The sequence below is a fragment of the Bos indicus x Bos taurus genome, chromosome 4 (assembly GCF_003369695.1).
Source record: "Bos indicus x Bos taurus breed Angus x Brahman F1 hybrid chromosome 4, Bos_hybrid_MaternalHap_v2.0, whole genome shotgun sequence".
In the NCBI taxonomy this organism is placed as follows: domain Eukaryota; kingdom Metazoa; phylum Chordata; class Mammalia; order Artiodactyla; family Bovidae; genus Bos; species Bos indicus x Bos taurus.
Genome location: NC_040079.1, coordinates 14,094,546 through 14,114,564, shown reverse-complemented (window position 1 = coordinate 14,114,564; position 20,019 = coordinate 14,094,546). Strand labels below are relative to the sequence as shown.

Here is a 20,019-nt window from a genome sequence, read left to right as displayed (position 1 = left end):
AGCAGGAGGGTCAGTATTTACCCCCTCGCCCCAGGAGCCCCGCCCCCAGCCAGCAGTGGTCCTGGGTTCCTGATGCTGCCATGGGCTCCAGGCTCCTCTGCTGTGTGACTCTCTGCCTGCTGGGAGCAGGTGAGTCCTGCACACAGTGTGGGAGTTTCTGAGATGTCTTTGCCTCCCTGAGATAGAAGCCTGTCAATGAGGGCTGCAGCAGGAGGCTTCCCCTGTTCTCTGCCCTCAGCTTCCTTGTCTCCTCCCCAACAGGCCTGGTGGATTCTGGAGTCACCCAGACTCCCGAGTACCTGATCAAATCAAGAAAACAGCAAGTGACTCTGAGATGTTCCCCTGAGTCTGGACACCTCTCTCTGTCCTGGTACCAATAGGCCCTGGGCCAGGGCCCCCAGTTCCTTGTTCAGTATTATGATCGGGAAATGTATCAAAAAGGAAACATATCAGATCGGGTCTCAGGAAAACAGTTCAGTGATGCTGCCTCTGAGCTGAGCCTGACCCCCTTGGAGCTGACAGACTCAGCCGTGTATCTCTGTGCCAGCAGCCAAGACACAGCCCTGCATGATCAGGTGCCTCTGGGACAAAAATAGTCCTGCCCCAGCTCAGGAAGTGGTGCCCGTGTGTCAGCTGCCGGCCTGCCAAGCCCAGTCTCTGGTGGAGCGATAGACTTTCCCAGACATTCACTTCTTGGTGTGTTTTAATGCTCACTGAAGTCATCAAGATAAGTATTATTTTAACTGTTTGTACATCTGAGGGTCGTGAGTCGCCCAGATCTCATACTTCATAAGTGTTACAGCTAGCATCCCGGCTCAAGTGTGCTCTCAACACCCGTGGTCCCCTCACTCATGGAACCGTCTTGTACAAGCAAATTACATATACCTGTTGTGTTGTGTGTAACAAGATACAGTCTGGGGCTCTATGATATGAACTGTTATTCAATGAATGGCAGCCACACTTCACAAGGAGGTATTCCCATGGGAGGAATGTCTCAAATAAAAACTGAGCATTTTTCATTACCCTGGCATCTGCACCTCCCTCCACATCCCTCCTACATCCATATTCTTTGTGGCTAAACGTCATCCTCTGCTGGGCACCCAGCTTATCTCCACTCAGAAAGGTGGGTCACCGGCCTGAGGGGCCTCTGCTTGCTCCCTTTCCCCCAACACGGGAAACACGGGCTGCTGTGAACATGAAGGAGCTGTTCGTGCGTTTGACTGGTGGACTGTCTGTCAGTGTATTGATTAGAAACAGACCAAAGATTTCCTCAAATGTTGATGAGCCTGCAATGAGGTTGGGAGCAGAAACCTGGAGAAACATGGCAGGTGGAAGGACATTGTCAGGACTACGGTCAATATTGCGGAAATGGAGCCTTAAATTGCTCTTAGGACACATATCATAAAGGGCAGGAGGACGTGAGAAGGATTCCCCAGGGTTCAAAACTGCAGAAATATGTAGATAAATACAAGTAATATGCATGTTAATGAAGACTTTTCTCTGGACTAGAACATACAAATCATTTAATCACTTTAACATTTACGGGAAAAGTCTTTAACATATACAGAAATGTTAGAGCAATGTGTGAGGCTTATGTCCACTGATCTGGATGGGCCTCCGTGTTGTGAACTGTTCACTCAGTTTCATTTCTGATTTGAGCCTCTGGGGGGAAGGGGCATGGCCCCCCTTACTGACAGATTGGCTCCAGGGCCTGGCAGGGACAGTGACATCTCAGAAGGACTCCCTGGAAAGCCCCTCTCCCCTCTCATCCACACACACTCCAGAGGGCCCTCCGCCCACCGCGGCCTCGCCATGAGCCCCTGCCTCCTGGACTGTGTGGTCTTCTGTGTCCTGTAGGCAGCTGAGTCCTGGGGAGCAGGGTCCCCTTTGGGGTGCCAGCACTAAGCCTGTCCCCTGTGACTGCAGCATCGGTCCTCCTTGTCCACAGGGGCGGTCTATGCTGGTGTCACTCAGGCCCCAGATTCCAGGTCATGAGGACAGGACAGAGTGTGACACTGACATGTACTCAGGATCTGGGTCATGACCGCGTGTACTGGTTCCGACAAGACCTGGGACACGGGCTGAGGCTGATCCACTACTCAGTTGCTGCTCCCACCATGGGGAAAGAAGACGTGCCCGACAGGTAGAGCGTTTCCAGACCAAACACAGAGAACTTCCCTCTCATGTTGGAGTCTGCAAAACACTCCCAGACATCTGTGTACTTCTGCACCAGTGGTTACTCCACAGCGCTGCATGGCCACCTCCTCTCTATGCAAAAAGACAGGCGGTCCACATGCAGGCTCCAAGCATTGGAAGCCTCAGAGTTTGCAGACCACGTGCCTGCAGTGTGACCCTGATGTGTGGACTAGGTTGGCCTGAGCCTCACTCCCGGGCCTCGAGGCCCTTTGTCCTCCATCGATCTCTGTCTTTCCTCTTCATCCTCCCTGTGAACCAGGAACATGCTTCCCCAGCTCTGACTCCTAGTCATCACCTGAGCCTGAGACTTAGGAGGGAAGGTTGTTGGTAATTTAGATACATCTAGACACTCTTGTTTCACTTTGGGCAGCGCATTTCTGTCTTTTTGGAAGGTTCTCCTGCAGGCTGGCTCTCACCTGGTCTCAGCTCTTGTCCACCTTTCCCAGGCAGGCAGGACATTCCTCTCCCCACCTCCCTGCATCATCTCCCTTGCCCTCTCTACCACAGCCACAAGCTCCTCCCTCATCTGGGTCAGGACCATTTCCAAGTCACAGGGAGGCTTTTAAAGGGGCCACTCCATGTGGTCTGTTTTCAGCAAGATGTAAGGAGTCATCGAAGAGAAACAAACTTTAGTTAATTATAAATCATCAAAAACTCATGTGAGCCCATCTGCAGGACAGATTGTCTTTGTGTGTTCTCGACCCTCCTGCCCCCCAACATCCTTAGCATCTCACCTAACCTAGGCTAGGTTGGTACCACCTGGATCCCTCTTCAAAATCTTCTCACAGTCAAAATATATCCTGCATCACCCCATTATATCATGCTTTTATAAGAGCAGAAATAATTGAGTCCACATTTATAAAACTTTGTTATAAAAAGAACGTATTCTCTAGAATTTGGTAATGCTTATCTAAATAGGAAATCTGAAAATATATGCCTCTGATTAATCAGAAGTAATTATGAAGACATGTTTGCAGGCAGATTCACTTGAGATCCTCTGAGCATTTATTTTATGACATATATTTTCATCTTTAACTAACTACCATCACTGTAGTGGTGAAGCAATGATTTCCTTGTTAGGAAAACGGTCAGATCATACAGTCTTCTACCTCCAGTGGTGAAGAGTGGATTTGAAAATCAACCCTAATCAGCCAGGCTAGGAAGGCAGTAGAACAGATATGTGTGTGTGTGTGTGTGTGTGTGTGTGTTCATTGTGTGGAATTTTTGAAACCTTGCTTCAGAGGCTGCGAATCCATGAGACCATGGACCTTCGGCCACTAGGAGGCACTGTGTTTCCATGGTAAGCAGAGTGCCCTGGGAGGGGTTGAGAGTCACCTGGGGAGGGCAGCTTAAGGGAACCTTGGCTACATGCCTGCACCTAGGAGCAGGTTTGGGTTCCCTGAGTGGTCCTGGGACACATGGAGTCAGCACAGACTCCTCTCTGCTCAGGGAAGAGGGGTCCTGCCTGGAGCCTCAGGATGTGCCCAGGGGGCCATCTGTGGAGCAGCATGGGAAGGGGAGGGTGAGAAGTTGGGGCATCTGGTGAGGGCTGGGTGATGAGTGTCAGGCAGGGTCAGACAGAGCAGAACAAGAGTGTGTAGGCACATGGGACCAGGGGACGAAGCTCCCCTCACACCCATCCTTGCTGAGGGGCGGTCAGGACAGGGGAGGGCACAGAGGAGCCAGCCCTGGGTCCTGCCAAGGGGTCCAGGGGATAAGGGCAGCAGGCAGAGACACAGAGCAGTGACGTCATAGGCAAATGCTCCAATCAGGGAACAGGAGGGTCACCACTTACCCCCTCATCTCAGGTGTCCCGCCCCCAGCCAGCAGCAGTCCGGGGCTCCTGATGCTGCCATGGGCTCCAGGCTCCTCTGCTGTGTGACTCTCTGCCTCCTGGGAGCAGGTGAGTCCTGCACACAGTGTGGGAGCTTCTGAGATGTCTTTGCCTCCCTGAGATAGAAGCCTGGCGATGAGGGCTGCAGCAGGAGGATTCCCCTGTGCTCTGCCCTCAGCTTCCTTCTGTCTCCTTCCCAACAGGCCTGGTGGATTCTGAAGTCACCCAGACCCCCAAATACTTGATCAAATCAATAAAGCAGCAAGTGATTCTGAGATGTTCCCCTGAATCTGGACACCGCTATGTATCCTGGTACCAACAGGCCCTGGGCCAGGGCCCCCATTTCCTTGTTCAGTATTTTGATGGGAAAGTGCGTACAAAAGGAAACATGCCTGATCGATTCTCAGGTGAACAGTTCAGTGACTCTCGCTCTCAGATGAACCTGAGCTCCTTGGAGCTGACAGACTCAGCCGTGTATCTCTGTGCCAGCAGCCAGGACACAGCCCTGCATGATCAGGTGCCTCTGATACAAAAACACTCCTGTCCCAGCTCAGGAAGTGGTTGTAGGGTGTTGACTGCCAGCCAGTGTGACCCAGCTGCTGGTAGAGTAGACAGTCTTTCCCAGACATTATTTCCTGATATGTTTTAATGCTCACAATGCTCACAAGATAAGCCTTATTTTATCTGCTTGTTTATCTTAGGGGAAGTGGCCTGTCCAGATCTTATATTAATTCACTGTTAGAGCAAGGGATGCTACTCGAGTCCGACCTTACCACTTGTGGGCCTCACCACCCCCCAACTGACCCCTGCCCGGAATGCTGCGTCACCCAGGCCTGTGACGTGTGGTCGTGCTCCGGGGAAACCAGCACATCAGGAGATCACCACAGGTCCACAATCATGTAACCAAAATAGCTACATAATTTTTAGGGTCCCTGGTTTCAAATACCACTGAGAATCTGCAGAGAGCAGAGCACTGCAGCATGTGTGGGGGCTTCTATGTGTGGGATGATGCACAAAAAGATAAGCGTTTGAGGAGCTCTGTGATATTTGTTACTCAATTAATGCAATCCCCACTTCACAAGGAAGCATTCCCATGGAATGGATGTCTCACCTAAAATCAGAGCACTTTTCCTTTAACCTGGAGTCTGCCACCTCTCCCTGAATCCCTCCCACATATACGTTCCTTTGTCATCTGCTTGTGTGTGTGTTAGTGTTTAGTCGCTTCAGTCGTGTTTGACTCTTTGTGACACCACGGATGTAGCCAGTCAGGCTCCTCTGTCCATGGGATTCTCCAGGCAACAATAGTGGAGTGGGTAGCCATGTCCTCCTCCAGGGGATCTTCCCAACCCAGGGATCAAAACTGCCTGTCTTATGTCTCCTGCATTGGCAGGCAGGTTCCTTACCACTCTCACACTCTGAGACAAGCCCAAGTCATCCATGGTGCTGGGCAACTGGCTTCTCTCCACAAAGAAAGGCGAGTCCCAAGCTTGAGGTGGTTCCGCTTGCTGCTCCCCCTCCCATTCCAGAAACTGCAAGCCCTGTGTCCAGTGAACAGGATGGGAATGTAGATGCATCTGGCAGGTGACCCGTCTGTTGGCGAATTGATAAGAAATAGAGCCAAAGGATTCCTCAAGCGTGGATAAGTCTGACCTGTGGTTGGGGAATGAGATGCCAAAAGAACCATTGCAAGTAGAAGGACACCAACAGGACTGTGGTTAATTAACGAAAGTAGAAACAGACACTTTCCCAGGTGGCGCTAGTGGTAAAGATCCCGCCTGCCAATGAGGGAGATGTAAGAGACTTGAGTTCGATCCCTGAGTTTGGAATATCCCTTGTAGGAGGAAATGGCAACCCACTCCAGTATTCTTGCTTGGAGAATCCCATGGAGAGAGGGGCCTGGTGCGCTACAGTCCACGTGTTGCTAAGAGCCACACATGACTGAGCAACTAACACTAACACTTAGACACTTGAAGGCGTATTTGGGATTCATGAGTCATAAAGGGCAGCAGGAAGCCCAAAAGATTTTCTTGAGATTCAATATTACAGAGATATGCAGGAAAAAGTAATATATGTATGAATGAAGAACTATCTCTAGACAAAGTCCATAAGTTGCAAACTGTTTACAGAAAGATTACAACAACTTGTGAGGCTGATGCCCATTGAGCCGGACGGGTCTCCCTGTTGTGAACTGTTCACTTAGGTTCATGTCTGATTTGAGCCTCCGGGGGAAGGGGCATGGTCCCCTGAGTGTCAGGTTGTTTCTGGGGACTGGCAGGGACAGTGACATCTCAGAAGGCCTCCCTGGAGAGCCTCTCTCCCCTCTCATCCACACTCAGACCAGAGGGCCCTCCGCCTGCCCCGCCCCCGCCATGAGCCCCTGCCTCCTGGGCTGTGTGGTCTTCTGTCTCCTGCAGGCAGGTGAGTCCTGGGGGGCAGGGTCCCCTTTGGGGTCTCAGCACTAAGCCTGTCCACTGTGACTGCAGCATTAATCCTCCTTCCACAGGGGCGGTCCATGCTGGTGTCACTCAAGACCCCAGATTCCAGGTGGTGAGGACAGGACAGAGCACGACACTGAAATGTACTCAGGACTTTACGGGTGGCTCAGATGGTAAAGCATCTGCCTACAATGTCGGAGACCCAGGTTCAATCCATGGGTCAGGAAGGTCCTCTGGAGAAGTAAATGGCAACCCACTCCAGTACTCTTGACTGGAAAATCCCATGAACGGAGGAATGTGGCAGGCTACGGTCTATGTGGTTGCAAAGAGTCGGACACGACTGAGCAACTTTGTTCTGGGTCATAGCTATATGTACTGGTACCATCAAGACTTGGGACCCAGGCTGAGGCTGATCCATTACTCAGATGGCCCTCCCACCACAGAGGAAGGAGATGTGCCCAACGGGTACAGCGTCTCCAGATCAAGCACAGAGAACTTCCCTCTCATGCTGGAGTCCGCCAACTGCTCCCAGACATCTGTGTACTTCTGCACCAGCAGTTACTCCACGGTGCTGCATGGCCACCTCCTCTCTGGGCAATAAGACAGATGAGGGCCCCATGCAGGCTCCCAGCACCGGGAGCCTCAAGGCTTTGCAGACCATGTGTCTGCAGTGCGACCCTGGGTGTGTGGACTAGGTTGGCCTGAGCCTCACTCCCGGGCCTCGGGGCCATGTGTCCTCCATTGATCTCTGTCTTTCCTCTGCATCCTCCCTGTGAACCAGGAAGATGCTTCTCCAGCTCAGATTCCTAGTCATCACCTGAGCCTGAGACCTAGGAGGAAGGTTGTTGGTAAATTAGTTACATCTAGACACTCTTGTCTCACCTTGGGCAGCTCATTTCTGCCTTTCTGGAGGTGCTCCCCCAGCCTGGCTCTCACCTGGTCTCGGCTCTTGTCCACCTTTCCCAGGCAGGCAGGACATTCCTCTCTGCACCTCCCTGCATCAGCTCCCTGGCCCTCTCTACCACAGCCACAAGCTCCTCCCTCATCTGGGTCAGGTCCATTTCCAAGTCACAGGGAGGCTTTTAAAGTGGCCACTCCATGTGGTCTGTTTTCAGCAAGATGTATGGAGTCATTGAAGAGAAACAAACTTTAGTTAATTATAAATCATCCAAAAACTCAAGTGAGCCCATCTGAAGGAGGAAAGACTGACTTTGTGTGTTCTCGACACGCATCCCTCTGCCCCCCAACATCCTTAGCATCTCACCTAACATATGCCAGGTTGGCACCACCTAGCGTCTTTATCAAAATCTTCTGAGAGTCAAAATATATCCTACATCGCCCCCATTATATCATGACTTTATAAGTGCAGAAATAATTGAGTCCACATTTATAAAACGTCTTTAGAAAAAGTATGATCTAGAATTTGATAATGCTTAATTTAAATAGGAACTCTGAAAATATATGCCTCTGAATAATCAGAAGTAGTTTTAAATACATGTTTGCAGGCTAATTCACTTGAGATCCTCTGAGTATTTATTTTATGATCATATATTTCCATCTATAGCTAACTACCATCATTGTAGCAGTGAAGGAACTATTTCCTTTTTAGTAAAATGGAAATATCATACAGTCTTCTGCCTCCAGAGGCTAAGAGTGGATTTGAAGATCAACCCTAATCAGCCAGGCTAGGAAGGCAGTAGAACAGATGTGTGTGTGTGTGTGTGTGTGTGTGTGTGTGTGTTATTGTGTGTGGTTGTGCATGTATTCCGGGTGTGGGATTTTTGTACCCTTGTTTAAACAGAGGCTACAAATCCATGAGACTGGATCTTCAACCACGAGGAGGCACTGTGTCTCCACTGTAAGCAGGGTGCCCTGGGCAGGGTTGAGAGTCACCCTGGAGAAGGAAGCTTAAGGGAACCTTGGCTACATGCTTGCATCTGGGAGCAGGTTTCAGATCCCTGAATAGTCCCGGGGCACATACAGCCAGCACAGACTCCTCACTGCCCAGGGGACTGGGTACCTACCTGGAGCTTCAGGATGTGCCCAGGGGGCCGTCTCCTGGAGCAGCATGGGAAGGGAATGTGAGAGGTTGGGGTATCTGATGAGGGCTAGGTGATGAGTGTCTGGCAGGGTCAGACAGAGCAGAATAAGACATGTTGTGGGCACATGGACCAGGGGACGGAACTCACCTCACACCCACCCTTTGCTGAGGGGTGTCAGGAGAGGGAAATGCATAGAGGAGCCAGCCCTGGGTCCTGCCAAGGGGTCCAGGGGACAAGGGCAGCCTGCAGAGACACAGAGCAGTGAGGTCATAGGCAAATGCTCCAATTAGAGAAATGGAGAGTCTACACTTTACACCACTCACCCCACAAGTACTGCCCCCAGCCAGCAGCAGTCCTGGGTTCCTGATGCTGCCATGGGCTCCAGGTTCATCTGCTGTGTGACTCTCTTGCTCCTGGGAGCAGGTGAGTCCTGGACACAGTGTGGGAGCTTCTGAGATGGCTTTGCCTCCCTGAGATAGAAGCCTGGCGATGAGGACTGCAGCAGGAGGCTTCCCCTGTGCTCTGCCCTCAGCTTCCTTCTGTCTCCTTCCCAACAGGCCTGGTGGATTCTGAAGTCACCCAGACCCCCAAATACCTGATCAAATCAAGAAAACAGCAAGTGACTCTGAGATGTTCTCTTAAATCTGGATACTGATTTGTGTACTGGTATCAGCAGGCCCAGGGCCAGGGCTCCCAGTTCCTTCCTTGTTCAGTATTATGAGGGGAAAGTGTATCAAAAAGGAAACATACCACATCGATTCTCAGGAAAATAGTTCAGTGACTCTCGCTCTGAGCTGAGCTTGACCTCCTTGGAGGTGACAGACTCAGCCATGTATCTCTGTGCCAGCAGCCAAGACACAGCCCCGCATGATCAGGCGCCTCTGGGACAAAAACATTCCTGCCCCAGCTCAGGAAGTGGTGCCCATGTGTCAGCTGCCAGCCTGCCAAGCCCAGTCTCTGGTAGAGTCATAGATTTTCCCAGACATTCACTTCTTGATACGTTTTAATGCTCACAAAGGTCATCAAAATAAATATTATTTTAACTGTTTGTACATCTAAGGGATTGTGAGTTGCCCAGATCTCATACTTCGTAACTGTTATAGCTAGGATTTCAGCTCAAGTCTGCTCTCAACATCCGTGGTACTTCGCTCATGGAACTGTCTCTGTACAGAGCAAATTACATATACACGTTGTGTTGTGTGTAACAAGATACAATTTGGGGCTCTATGATATGAATTGCTACTCACTGAATGGCAGCCACACTTCACAAGGAAGTATTCCCATTGGAGGGTGTCTCAAATGAAAACAGCAATTTTCATTACCTTGGAGTCTGCACCTCCTTCCATGTCCGTCTTAAGTCTATATTCCTTTGTGCCAATACATCATCCTGTGCCGGGCACCCAGCTTATCTCCACCCAGAAAAGTGGGTCACTGGCCTGAGGGGCCTCTGCTTGCTCCCTTTCCCCAACAGGGGAAACACGGGCTGCTGTGAACATGAAGGAGCTGTACCCGCATTTGATCGGTGGACTGTCTGTCAGTGAATTGATTAGAAACAGGCCAAAGAATTCCTCAAATGTTGATGAGCCTGCGATGAGGTTGGGAGCAGAGACCTGGAGAAACACGGTAAGTGGAGGGACAGGCTCAGGACTGTGGGCAATGTTGCGGAAATGGAGCCTTGAAGTGCTCTTGGGACACATATCATAAAGGGCAGGACGATGTGAGAAGGATTCCCCAGGATTCAAAACTGCAGAAATATGTAGATAAATACAAGTAATATACATGTTAATGAAGAATTATCTCTGGACTAAAACATACAAAGCATTTAATCAGTTTAGCATTTATAGAAAAACCTTTAACATTTACAGAAAGGTTACAACTCGTGAGGCTTATGTCCCTTGTGCTGGAAGGGCTCTGGGTTGTGAACTGTTCACTCAGGTTCATTTCTGATTTGAGCCTCCAGGTGAAGGCGCGTGGTCCCCTGAGTGACAGATGGGCTCCAGGGCCTGGCAGGGACCGTGACATCTCAGAAGGACTCCCTGGAGAGCCCTTCTCCCCTCTCATCCACACACACTCCAGAGGACCCTCCGCCTGCCCCACCCCGCCATGAGCCCCTGCCTCCCGGGCTGTGTGGTCTTCTGTCTCCTGCAGGCAGGTGAGTCCTGGGGGGCAGGGTCCCCTTTGGGGTGCCAGCACTAAGCCTGTCTGCTGTGACTGCAGCATCAGTCCTCCTTCTCCACAGGGGTATTTCATGCTGGTGTCACTCAGTACCCCAGATTCCAGGTGGTGAGGAGAGGACAGAGGGTGCCAATGAGATGTACCTAGGATCTGGATCATAACTCTGTGTACTGGTACGGACAAGACCTGGGACGTGGGCTGAGGCTGATCCATTACTCAGCTGGGCCTCCCACCATGGTTCAGGGAGACGTGCCCGACGGGTACAGAGTCTCCAGACCAAGCACAGAGAACTGCCCTCTCACGCTGGAGTCTGCCAACCACTCCCAGACATCTGTGTACTTCTGTGCCAGCAGTTACTCCACGGCGCTGCACGGCCACCTCAGTCAGTGCAAAAAGATAAGGGAAGGCTTGCAGCCTGGAAGGAGGAGAGCCCCTTGCAGGCTTCTCACACCCGGAACCTTGGAACCCAGGGCCACATGCCTGCAGTGTGACACTGAGTGTGCAGTCTCATATCACGCCCAGCTACATCGACGTTAAATGTAGTGGACAGTTGGTTATTTTAATTCAAAGTTTTATAACTTAAAAATAAATGGGTAATATATATATGTGTATATATATATATATAAACTCGGTATATAAATCCATTACCTAGAATTGGTAATACTTAATTTATATAGAAAATCTAGAAATATGTGGACATGATTAATCAGAGGGGTCTACGGAATGCAGTGCTCCAGGCTGTGTTCACCTGAGCTCAGCAGTGTCTGTATTGAAGGTCTGTGTGATTCCCCTTAGCATACTACTGTCAGTGCAATTATTGTCTTCTTAATGGAAATGTTGGTTTCTACAGGCTTCTACCTCCTGAGCCTAAGAGGGAATTTGCAGATCAATCTTAAGTTAGCCAGCTTGGGAAGACAGTAGAACAAGTGTGTGTGTGTGTGTGTGTGTGTGTGTGTGTGAGTGTGTTCAGGCTGTGGGGTATTTACATTTCTTGCTTTGGCAGAAGGCACAGATCCATGAGACTGTGGACCATTGGCCACTAGGAGGCGCTGTGGGCCCACAGTAAGCAGGGGGTCCTGGGAGGGGTGGAGAGTCACCCTGGGGAGGGCAACTTTAAGGAAACTTGGCTACATGCCTGAAGGAGAAAGCAGGTTTCAGTTCCCCAAGTTCCTGAGGTTCCAGGACACTTGGAACCAGGACAGACTCCTTACTGCCCAGGAAAGTGGGAATGTGCCTGGATCCTCAAGATGTGCCCAGGAGACGGTCTCCAGGAGCTGCAAGGGAAGTGGAAGGGAAGTGTTTGGGGTGGCTGGTGGGGGCTGGGTGATTGTCAGCTGGTTTCCTGGTGATTGCCGGCCAGGTGAGTGCCCGGCTGCGTGTCAGGCAGGGGCTGGCAGAGGACAAGGTATGCTGTGGGCACTGGGGACATGGGGATGGTGGACCCTTCACACCCACCCCTTGCTCAGGGGCTGTGAAGGGCAGGAAGGGTATAGAGGGCTCACCTTTGGTCCTGGCAAGGGGCCCAGGGGACAGGGCAGCCTGCAGAGGCACAGAGCAGTGACATCATAGGCAAATGCTCCAATCAGGAAAGCAGGAGGGTTAGCACTCTGCACCAATCACCCAGGAGCCTCATCCCCAGCCAGCAGTGGTCTTGGGTTCCTGATGCTGCCATGGGCTCCAGGCTCCTCTGCTGTGTGATTCTCTGCCTCCTGGGAGCAGGTGAGTCCTGGACAGTGTGGGAGCTTCTGAGATGTCTTTGCGTCCCTGAGATAGAAGCCTGGCGATGAGGGCTGCAGCAGGAGGCTTCCCTGTGCTCTGCCCTCAGCTTCCTTGTCTCCTCCCTGCAGGCCTAGTGGATTCTGAAATCACCCAGACCCCGAATACCTGATCAAATCAAGAGAGCAGCAATTGACTCTGAGATGTTCCCCTGAATCTGGACACCTCTGTGTGTACTGGTACCAACAGACCCTGGGCCAGGGCCCCCAGTTCCTTGTTCTGTATTTCAACAGAATGTGAGAGGAGAAGCAAACCTATCAGGGCGATTCTCAGGTCAACAGTTCAGTGACTCTAGCTCTGAACTAAGCTTGAGCTCCTTGGAGCCGAAAGACTCCGCCGTGTATCTATGTGCCAGCAGCCAAGACACAGGCCTGCGTGATCTGGTGCCTCTGGAACAAAAACATCCTGCCCCAGCTCACAAAGTGGTGTGAGGGTATCGACTGCCAGCCAGCCAGCCAGGCCTAATCCTGGTAGAGCAGACAGCCTTTCCCAGACATTCATGTCTTGATATTTTTTAATACTCCCAAAGATCATACAAGGTAAGTATTATTTTAACTTTTTACACATCTGAGGGGGAGTGCCTTGCCCAGATCTCATACTTCACAAATATCAGAACAAGGAATCAGATAAATATCAGAACAAGAAATCAGACTCATGTCTGTCCTTGTCACTGTGATCCTCGGCCCCATTATGATTCTCCCATAAAACAAACAAACATATATATATATATGTATATATATATCGTTTAAAGGATTTGACTCCCATAGTTGTTAATAGTGATAAGTCTAAGGTCTAGACGCTGGGTTCATGTTATTAGAGACCTAAGAAGAGCTGATGTTTAAGTTCAAAGGCTGTTAGGCAGGAAGAAGTGATAGTCTAGTGAAGGCCATCAGCTGCATACTTCTCTCCTACCCAGGAGAGGTTTAGGGTTTTTGTTCTGTTCATTTCCTCATCTCTTTGCATGAGACCTACTACATTATGGAAGTTCATCTGCCTTACCAATAAAGATGTTCATCTAATCTGATTTTAAAATCTATTGATAACTTTCACATATTTATCTCTCACCAACACATCCTCACAGGGACATTCAGAACAATGTGGAACTAAATATCTGTGGCCTAGTCAAGGTGACACATTAAATTAGTCATCCCAACAACTTCCAGGCTTGCCTAGGAAGCATGAAGTCCCTGGCACATAACAGGACTCTGGATTTCCTGAGTCCCTTTGCTAATCTCTGACAGCCTCTTCCACCGTTTCTTAGATGCAAAGATAGAGATGGACACATTTTGCCTCCAGCTGAGGCCTTTAGAAATCACAGGGGTGAAAATCGTTCTGCCTGATGATTTAGTGCAGGAAATTAGCCAGAGCATGTAACATACATCCCCCCCTCAGGCATGTTAAAATCAACTTTACTGATGTATGGATTGTAGCTGACTCTTGAACAATGTGCTATTTAGGAGCACTGAGTAACCCTCCAACCCTGCAGTTAGAAATCTGCATATAACATCACATACTAAGGAATGAAGAATTATCTCTGGAATACCACACACTTACAGTTTTAAACTGTTTATAGAAAGGACACAACAACTCATAAGGCTCAAGTCCACTGATCTGGATGGGTCTCCGAGCTGTGAACTCTTCACTCAGGTTCATTTCTGATTTGAGCCACTGGGGGAAGAGGCGTGGCCCCTGAGTGACAGGTTTTCCCTGGGGCCTGGCAGGGAGAGTGACATCTCAGAAGGCCTGCCTGGAGAGCCCCTCTCCCCTCTCATCCACACTCAGAACAGAGGGCCCTCCGCCTGCCACGCCCCCGCCCCCGCCATGAACCCCTGCCTCCTGGCCTGTGTGGTCTTTTGTCTCCTGCAGGCAGGTGAGTCCTGGGGGGCAGGGTCCCCTTCGGGGTGCCAGCACTAAGCGTGTCCGCTGTGACTGCAGCATCGGTCCTCCTTCTCCACAGGGACGGTCCATGCTGGTGTCACTCAGGACCCCAGATTCCAGGTCGTGAGGACAGGACAGAACGCGACACTGACATGTACTCAGGATCTGGGTCATAACCGCATGTACTGGTACCGACAAGACCTGGGACATGGGCTGAGGCTGATCCATTACTCAGATGGTGCACACACTAGCGAGCCAGGAGACATGCCGGATGGGTATAGCGTCTCTAGATCAAACAAAGAGAACTTTCCTCTCACACTGAAGTCTGCCAACCGCTCCCAGACATCTGTGTACTTCTGTGCCAGCAGTTACTCCACAGTGCTGCACGGCCACCTCCTTTCTATGCAAAAAAGCAGATGAGGGTCCTGCAGCCTGGAACCTGGGGAGCCCCTTACAGGCTCCTGGCACCTGGAGACTCGGAGCCCACAGACACATACTGGCAGCATAGCCAGCGATGTTTGATCTTCCTGGCACGGACCTGACAACAGGGCCTCATGGACATGTGTCCACCCTCACTCTCTGTCTTTTCACTCTAGCTGCCACGTGAGCCTAACGATGCTACCCAGCTCTGCCTCCTAGTCATCAGTCTGAGCATGAGGCCTCAAGGAGGGAAGGTTGTTGGGAAATCAGATATATCTAGACCCTCTCGTCTCTCCCCGGGCACTGAATGCCTGTCACTATGGAAGGTTCTTCCTCAGGCTGGCCCTTGAGTGGTCTCTGCTCTTGTCCAACTTCCCCAGATGTGGGCCTTTCTCTCCCACCTTCCTGGCCCTCGTTCCCACCCTTCTCTACTTCAGTCTTGCTGCTCCTCCCTCATTTGGGTCATGTTCTTACCCATCACCCAGGGAACCTTGTAATGATCCCTAACTGGGCGTGTTTGAGTAGGTCCTCTGGGGTCCTCAAAGAGAATGCAACCTCAGTTAATTATTAATCATCCAAAATACCTTGGTCGTCCCTGAGGAGGAGAGACAAGCTGTGTGTGTATGTATTCTCCACCATTGCCTGTCTGTAGCATCTAAATAGCCTAGACCCTGATGCTGGGAAAGACTGAAATCAAGAGGAGAAGTGGGTGGCAGAGCAAGAGGTGGTTAGATAGCATCACCGACTCAACAGACATGAATTTAAGCAAACTGTGGGAAATAGTGAAGAACAAGGGAGCTTGGTATGTTGCAATGCATGGGGTTTCAATGAGTTAGACTTGAGTTAGCAACTGAACAACAACACCACCAACAGAAACTAATCGAAGTTTCTAGCATCTCTCTCATGAAAATCTTCTAAAAGTCAAGTATTAAATATTTCCTGCATGAGCACATTTCTTTTCTCTTGAAATACAAAATCATGAATCAGGTATGGCAGGCTGCTTTGTGTGTTTTTGCTTCTAATTTTGTGTGTATTCTTTAGAAAAAAAAAAGCAAGCAAAGACAGAGTTCTTTCGGCAAACAGTGAAATATTTTCTAATATGAACACATCCCATGATTATTAAATCTGGGCAGACAATCTTGGTTTCCATGCATTGACCATATGGGGACGCTATGGAACTGCCATACTCCACAAGTTTCTGGGGCAGAGCAAGCAGACAGAGCTAATGCCTGGGACCAGGAGGCTTAAGAGAAAGCTTTATTTGGTGTTCTTATCTCTAGAAGCCTTACTAGGATAGGCACTAATTTGCAGGCTTACTGTCCCAGCTGGGAGCCATGAAGTTCAAATATGCAGTGCTGAGGGAGCCCTGAGGTTGCAGGAAAAGTGAAGGGTATGGAACTGGGAGGTGGTAGGAAAGAGAAACACCTACCTGAGGAGAAAAGCGAAGGAGACATGGGGAAGGGCGTCGGGCATAAACCCAGCCTCACCCAGACCAGCAGTCCAGCTCACATGTCATCTAAGAGACTTTGCAGGACAGAGCAGGGTTCCTGGATCAGGGACCTGGAATGAGAGGTCCGATTCCTGGGAACCAGCAGAGGCAGTGACATCAGAGCAGTGACATCACTGCCTCTTCCAATCAGAGGAAGGAGGCCCAGAACCCCAGCTCTCAGAGAAGCAGAGTTCTGAGCAAGGAGACGCCTCCCAGCTCTGGCCCTCCTGCCATGGGCTGCAGCCCCATCTGCTGTGTGGCTCTGTGTCTCCTGGCAGCAGGTGGGTCCTTGGCACAGGGGGGAATCCGTGTTCCTGGCCTGACTCTGCCTGAATCCAAGGCACCATCAGGTTCTCTCCCGCGTTCTTTCTCAGCCCTAGTCTTCTTCCCCCACAGGCCTTGTGGATTCTGGAGTCACCCAAACCCCGAGATACCTGATTAAAGCAAGAGGACAGCGAGGGACCCTGGGATGCTCCCCTGTCTCTGGACACCTCTCCGTGTACTGGTACCAACAAGCCCTGGGCCAGGGCCCCGAGTTCCTCGTTCAGTATTACAGCCAGGAAGTGAGGGGAGACGCACAGCTCCCGGATCGATTCTCAGGAAAACAGTTTAGTGACTTTCACTCTGAGCTGAACTTGAGCTCCTTGGAGTTGACAGACTCAGCCGTGTATCTCTGTGCCAGCAGCCAAGACACAGCCCTGCATGATCAGTTGCCTCTGGGACAAAAACACTCCTGCCCCAGCTCAGGAAGTGGCTGTGAGGGTGACTGCCTGCCTGTCAGGCCTAGATAGATCCGATAGACTCTCCCAGACGTTCTTCCTCTGCTGTGTTTTAATGCTTCCAAACATCATCCTAGGTAGTATTATTTTACCTGTTTATACACGAGGGGAACTGACTTGCCCACATCTTATATGTCATTCCTTATAGAGCAAGGAATTTGACTCAAGTCTGTCCTCATCACTTGTGGTCTTTGCCCCCATAAAACTGTCCACCACAAAGAATAAATAATACACACACACACACATTCATATACTCATAAGTTTAAAAGCAATTGGCTCACATAGTTGTGAAGGCTGGTAAGTCCAAAAGCTGCAAGTGGGTCTGGTGCTACTAGAGACTGAGGGGAGCTGATGTTTAAGTTCAAAAGAAGAAGAACTTACAGTCCAGTGTGAAGGCCATCGGCTGAAAATTATCTCTTACTTGGGGGAAGATCAGTGTTTTTGTCTATTCATCTCTTCAACTGGTTTCATGAAGCCCACCAACATTATGGAGGGTCATCTGTTTATGAAATAAAATGTTAATCTAATCTATTATTAAAATATACCTATTCACATGTTAACTTTTCCAAAAACACCCCCTTAGGAGCATCCAGAAAAATAAAGCTAAATACCCATGGAAGAGTCAAGTTGCCAGTCAGTCGGCTCTGACTCTGTGCGACCCCTTGGACCACAGCACTCCAGCCTCCCTGTCCATCACCAACTCCCAGAGTTTACCCAAACTCATATCCATTGAGATGGTGATGCCATCCAAACATCTCATCCTCTGTCATCCCCTTCTCCTCCTGTCTTGAATCTGGCCCAGCATCAGGGTCTTTTCAAATGCGTCAGTTCTTCGCATCAGGTGGCCAAATGTTGGAGTTTGAGCTTCAGCATCAGCCTTTCCAATGAATATTCAGGAGTGATTTCCTTTAGGATGGACTGCTTGGATCTCCTTACAGTCCAAGTGACTCTCAGGAGTCTTCTCAAACACCACAATTCAAAAGCATCAATTCTTTGTATAGTCCAACTCTCACATCCATATATGACTACTGGAGAAACCATAGCTTTGACTAGGCGGACCTTTGTTGGTAAAGTAATGTCTCTGCTTTTTCATATGCTGCCTAGGTATCATAGGTGAACTGTTCACTTAGGTTCATTTCTGATTTGAGCCTCTGGGAGAAGGGGCGTGGCCCCCTGAGTGACAGGTTAGCTCTGGGGTATGGCAGGGGCAGTGACCTCTCAGAGAGAGAGCCTCTCGGGAGAGCCCCTCTCACTCTCATCCACACTCAGAGCAGAGGGCCCTCCGCCTGCCCCGCCCCTGCCTCGAGCCCCTGCCTCCTGGGCTGTATGGTCTTCTGTCTCCTGCAGGCAGGTGGGTCCTGGGGCGCAGGGTCCCCTTCGGGGTGCCAGCACTAAGCCTGTCCGCTGTGACTGCAGCATCGGTCCTCCTTCTCCACAGGGGCGGTCCATGCTGGTGTCACTCAGGACCCCAGATTCCAGGTCATGAGGAGAGGACAGAGCGCGACACTGACATGTACTCAGGATCTGGGTCATAACTACATGTGCTGGTACCGACAAGACCCAGGACACGGGCTGAGGCTGATCCACTACTCAGCTGGGCCTCCCACCACGGAGAAAGGAGACGTGTCCGACGGGTACAGTGTCTCCAGATCAAGGAAAGAGAATTTTCCTCTCACACTGGAGTCTGCCAACCCCTCCCAAACATCCGTGTACTTCTGTGCCAGCAGTTACTCCACGGCGCTGCACAGCCACCTGCTCTCTGTGCAAAAAGACAGGGTCCCACGTGCAGGCTCCTAGCACCGGGAGCCTCAGAGCCCTGGGGACCATGTGCCAGCACTGTGACCCCGGATGTGTGACCTGGACAGGCCTGAATCTGACCCCAGGGACTCGGAGACACATGTCCACCATCAGTTTCTGTCTTTCCTTTGCATCCTCCCTGGATGCAGTTCGGATTGCAATCAATTCTGACTAGTTCTGACTCTTCCTCATCAGCTTAAGACCTCCCGAAGGGAAGAATATTAGTAAATCAGATATATCTAGACCCTCTTGTGCCTCTGTTGCACCTCATGGCTGTCTGGAAGTTTCTCCCACAGCCTAGCTCTCAAGTGCTCCCTGCTCTTGCCCACCAGAGGGGCGGGTCTTTCCTCCTTTACTGCCTTGGCCTCAGCTCCCCTGCCCTCTCTGCTCCAGACACACTGCTCTGCCCTCATCTGGGTCATGTCCCTTCCTGACACAGGGAGCTTTGTAACCACGTGTAAGCGGGCGTGTTTGAGCAAGCTCTTGGGGTCATCAAAGAGGAAACAACCTCAGTTAATTGGAAACCAGCCGAAGTCCCTTGGGAGTCCATTCCCAGGAGGAGAGACAGGCTGGGTGTGTGTGTTCTCCCTTCCTGCCCACTTACTTAGCATCTCAATTACCCTGGACCAGGTTTCTACCATTTCCCTCTGAGAAATCTTCTCAAAGTCAAAACATTTCCTTCATGGTATCTTATTATATCAAGATTTTACAAGTTCATAGGAAATAAATAGGTTAATGCACATAAAACCTCTTCATAAAATGCACCTGCTAGAATTTGGTAATGCTAAATTTAAATATGAAATCTGGAAATGTATGGATCTGCTTAATCAAAAGGAGGTCTGGAATACAGGTGTCCAGGCTGGCTTCATTTGAGATCATGGAGCACTTATTTTTATTGCCCATATGACTCCATTTTCGGAGAAGGCACTGGCAACCCACTCCAGTACTCTTGCCTGGAGAATCCCAGGGACGGAGGAGACTGATGGCTGCCGTCTATGGGGTCACACAGAGTCGGACACGACTGAAGTGACTCAGCAGCAGCGGCAGCAGCATTACTCCATTTTAGCTGACTATTGTCACTGGAGTGCTGCAGGAATTCCTGCCTTCTTAGTAGAAAAGTCTGATCATACAGTGTTTTACCTTCACAGGCTAAGACTAGACTTGAAGATCAGCCCTAATTCATCCATGCTGGGAAGGC

The 20,019-nt window shown here is 50.4% G+C and overlaps 1 pseudogene and 1 gene segment (V, D, J or C); both read left to right on the top strand.

Moving 5' to 3' along the window:
• The first annotated feature begins 61 nt into the window (after positions 1–61).
• On the top strand, positions 62–596 carry LOC113890864 (annotated as a pseudogene).
• A 5,759-nt stretch (positions 597–6,355) lies between these two features.
• On the top strand, positions 6,356–7,066 carry LOC113890863. The segment is given in 3 exon segments: positions 6,356–6,448; positions 6,534–6,618; positions 6,820–7,066. Coding segments are annotated over 3 exon segments (381 nt in total).
• The last annotated feature ends 12,953 nt before the right edge of the window (positions 7,067–20,019 follow it).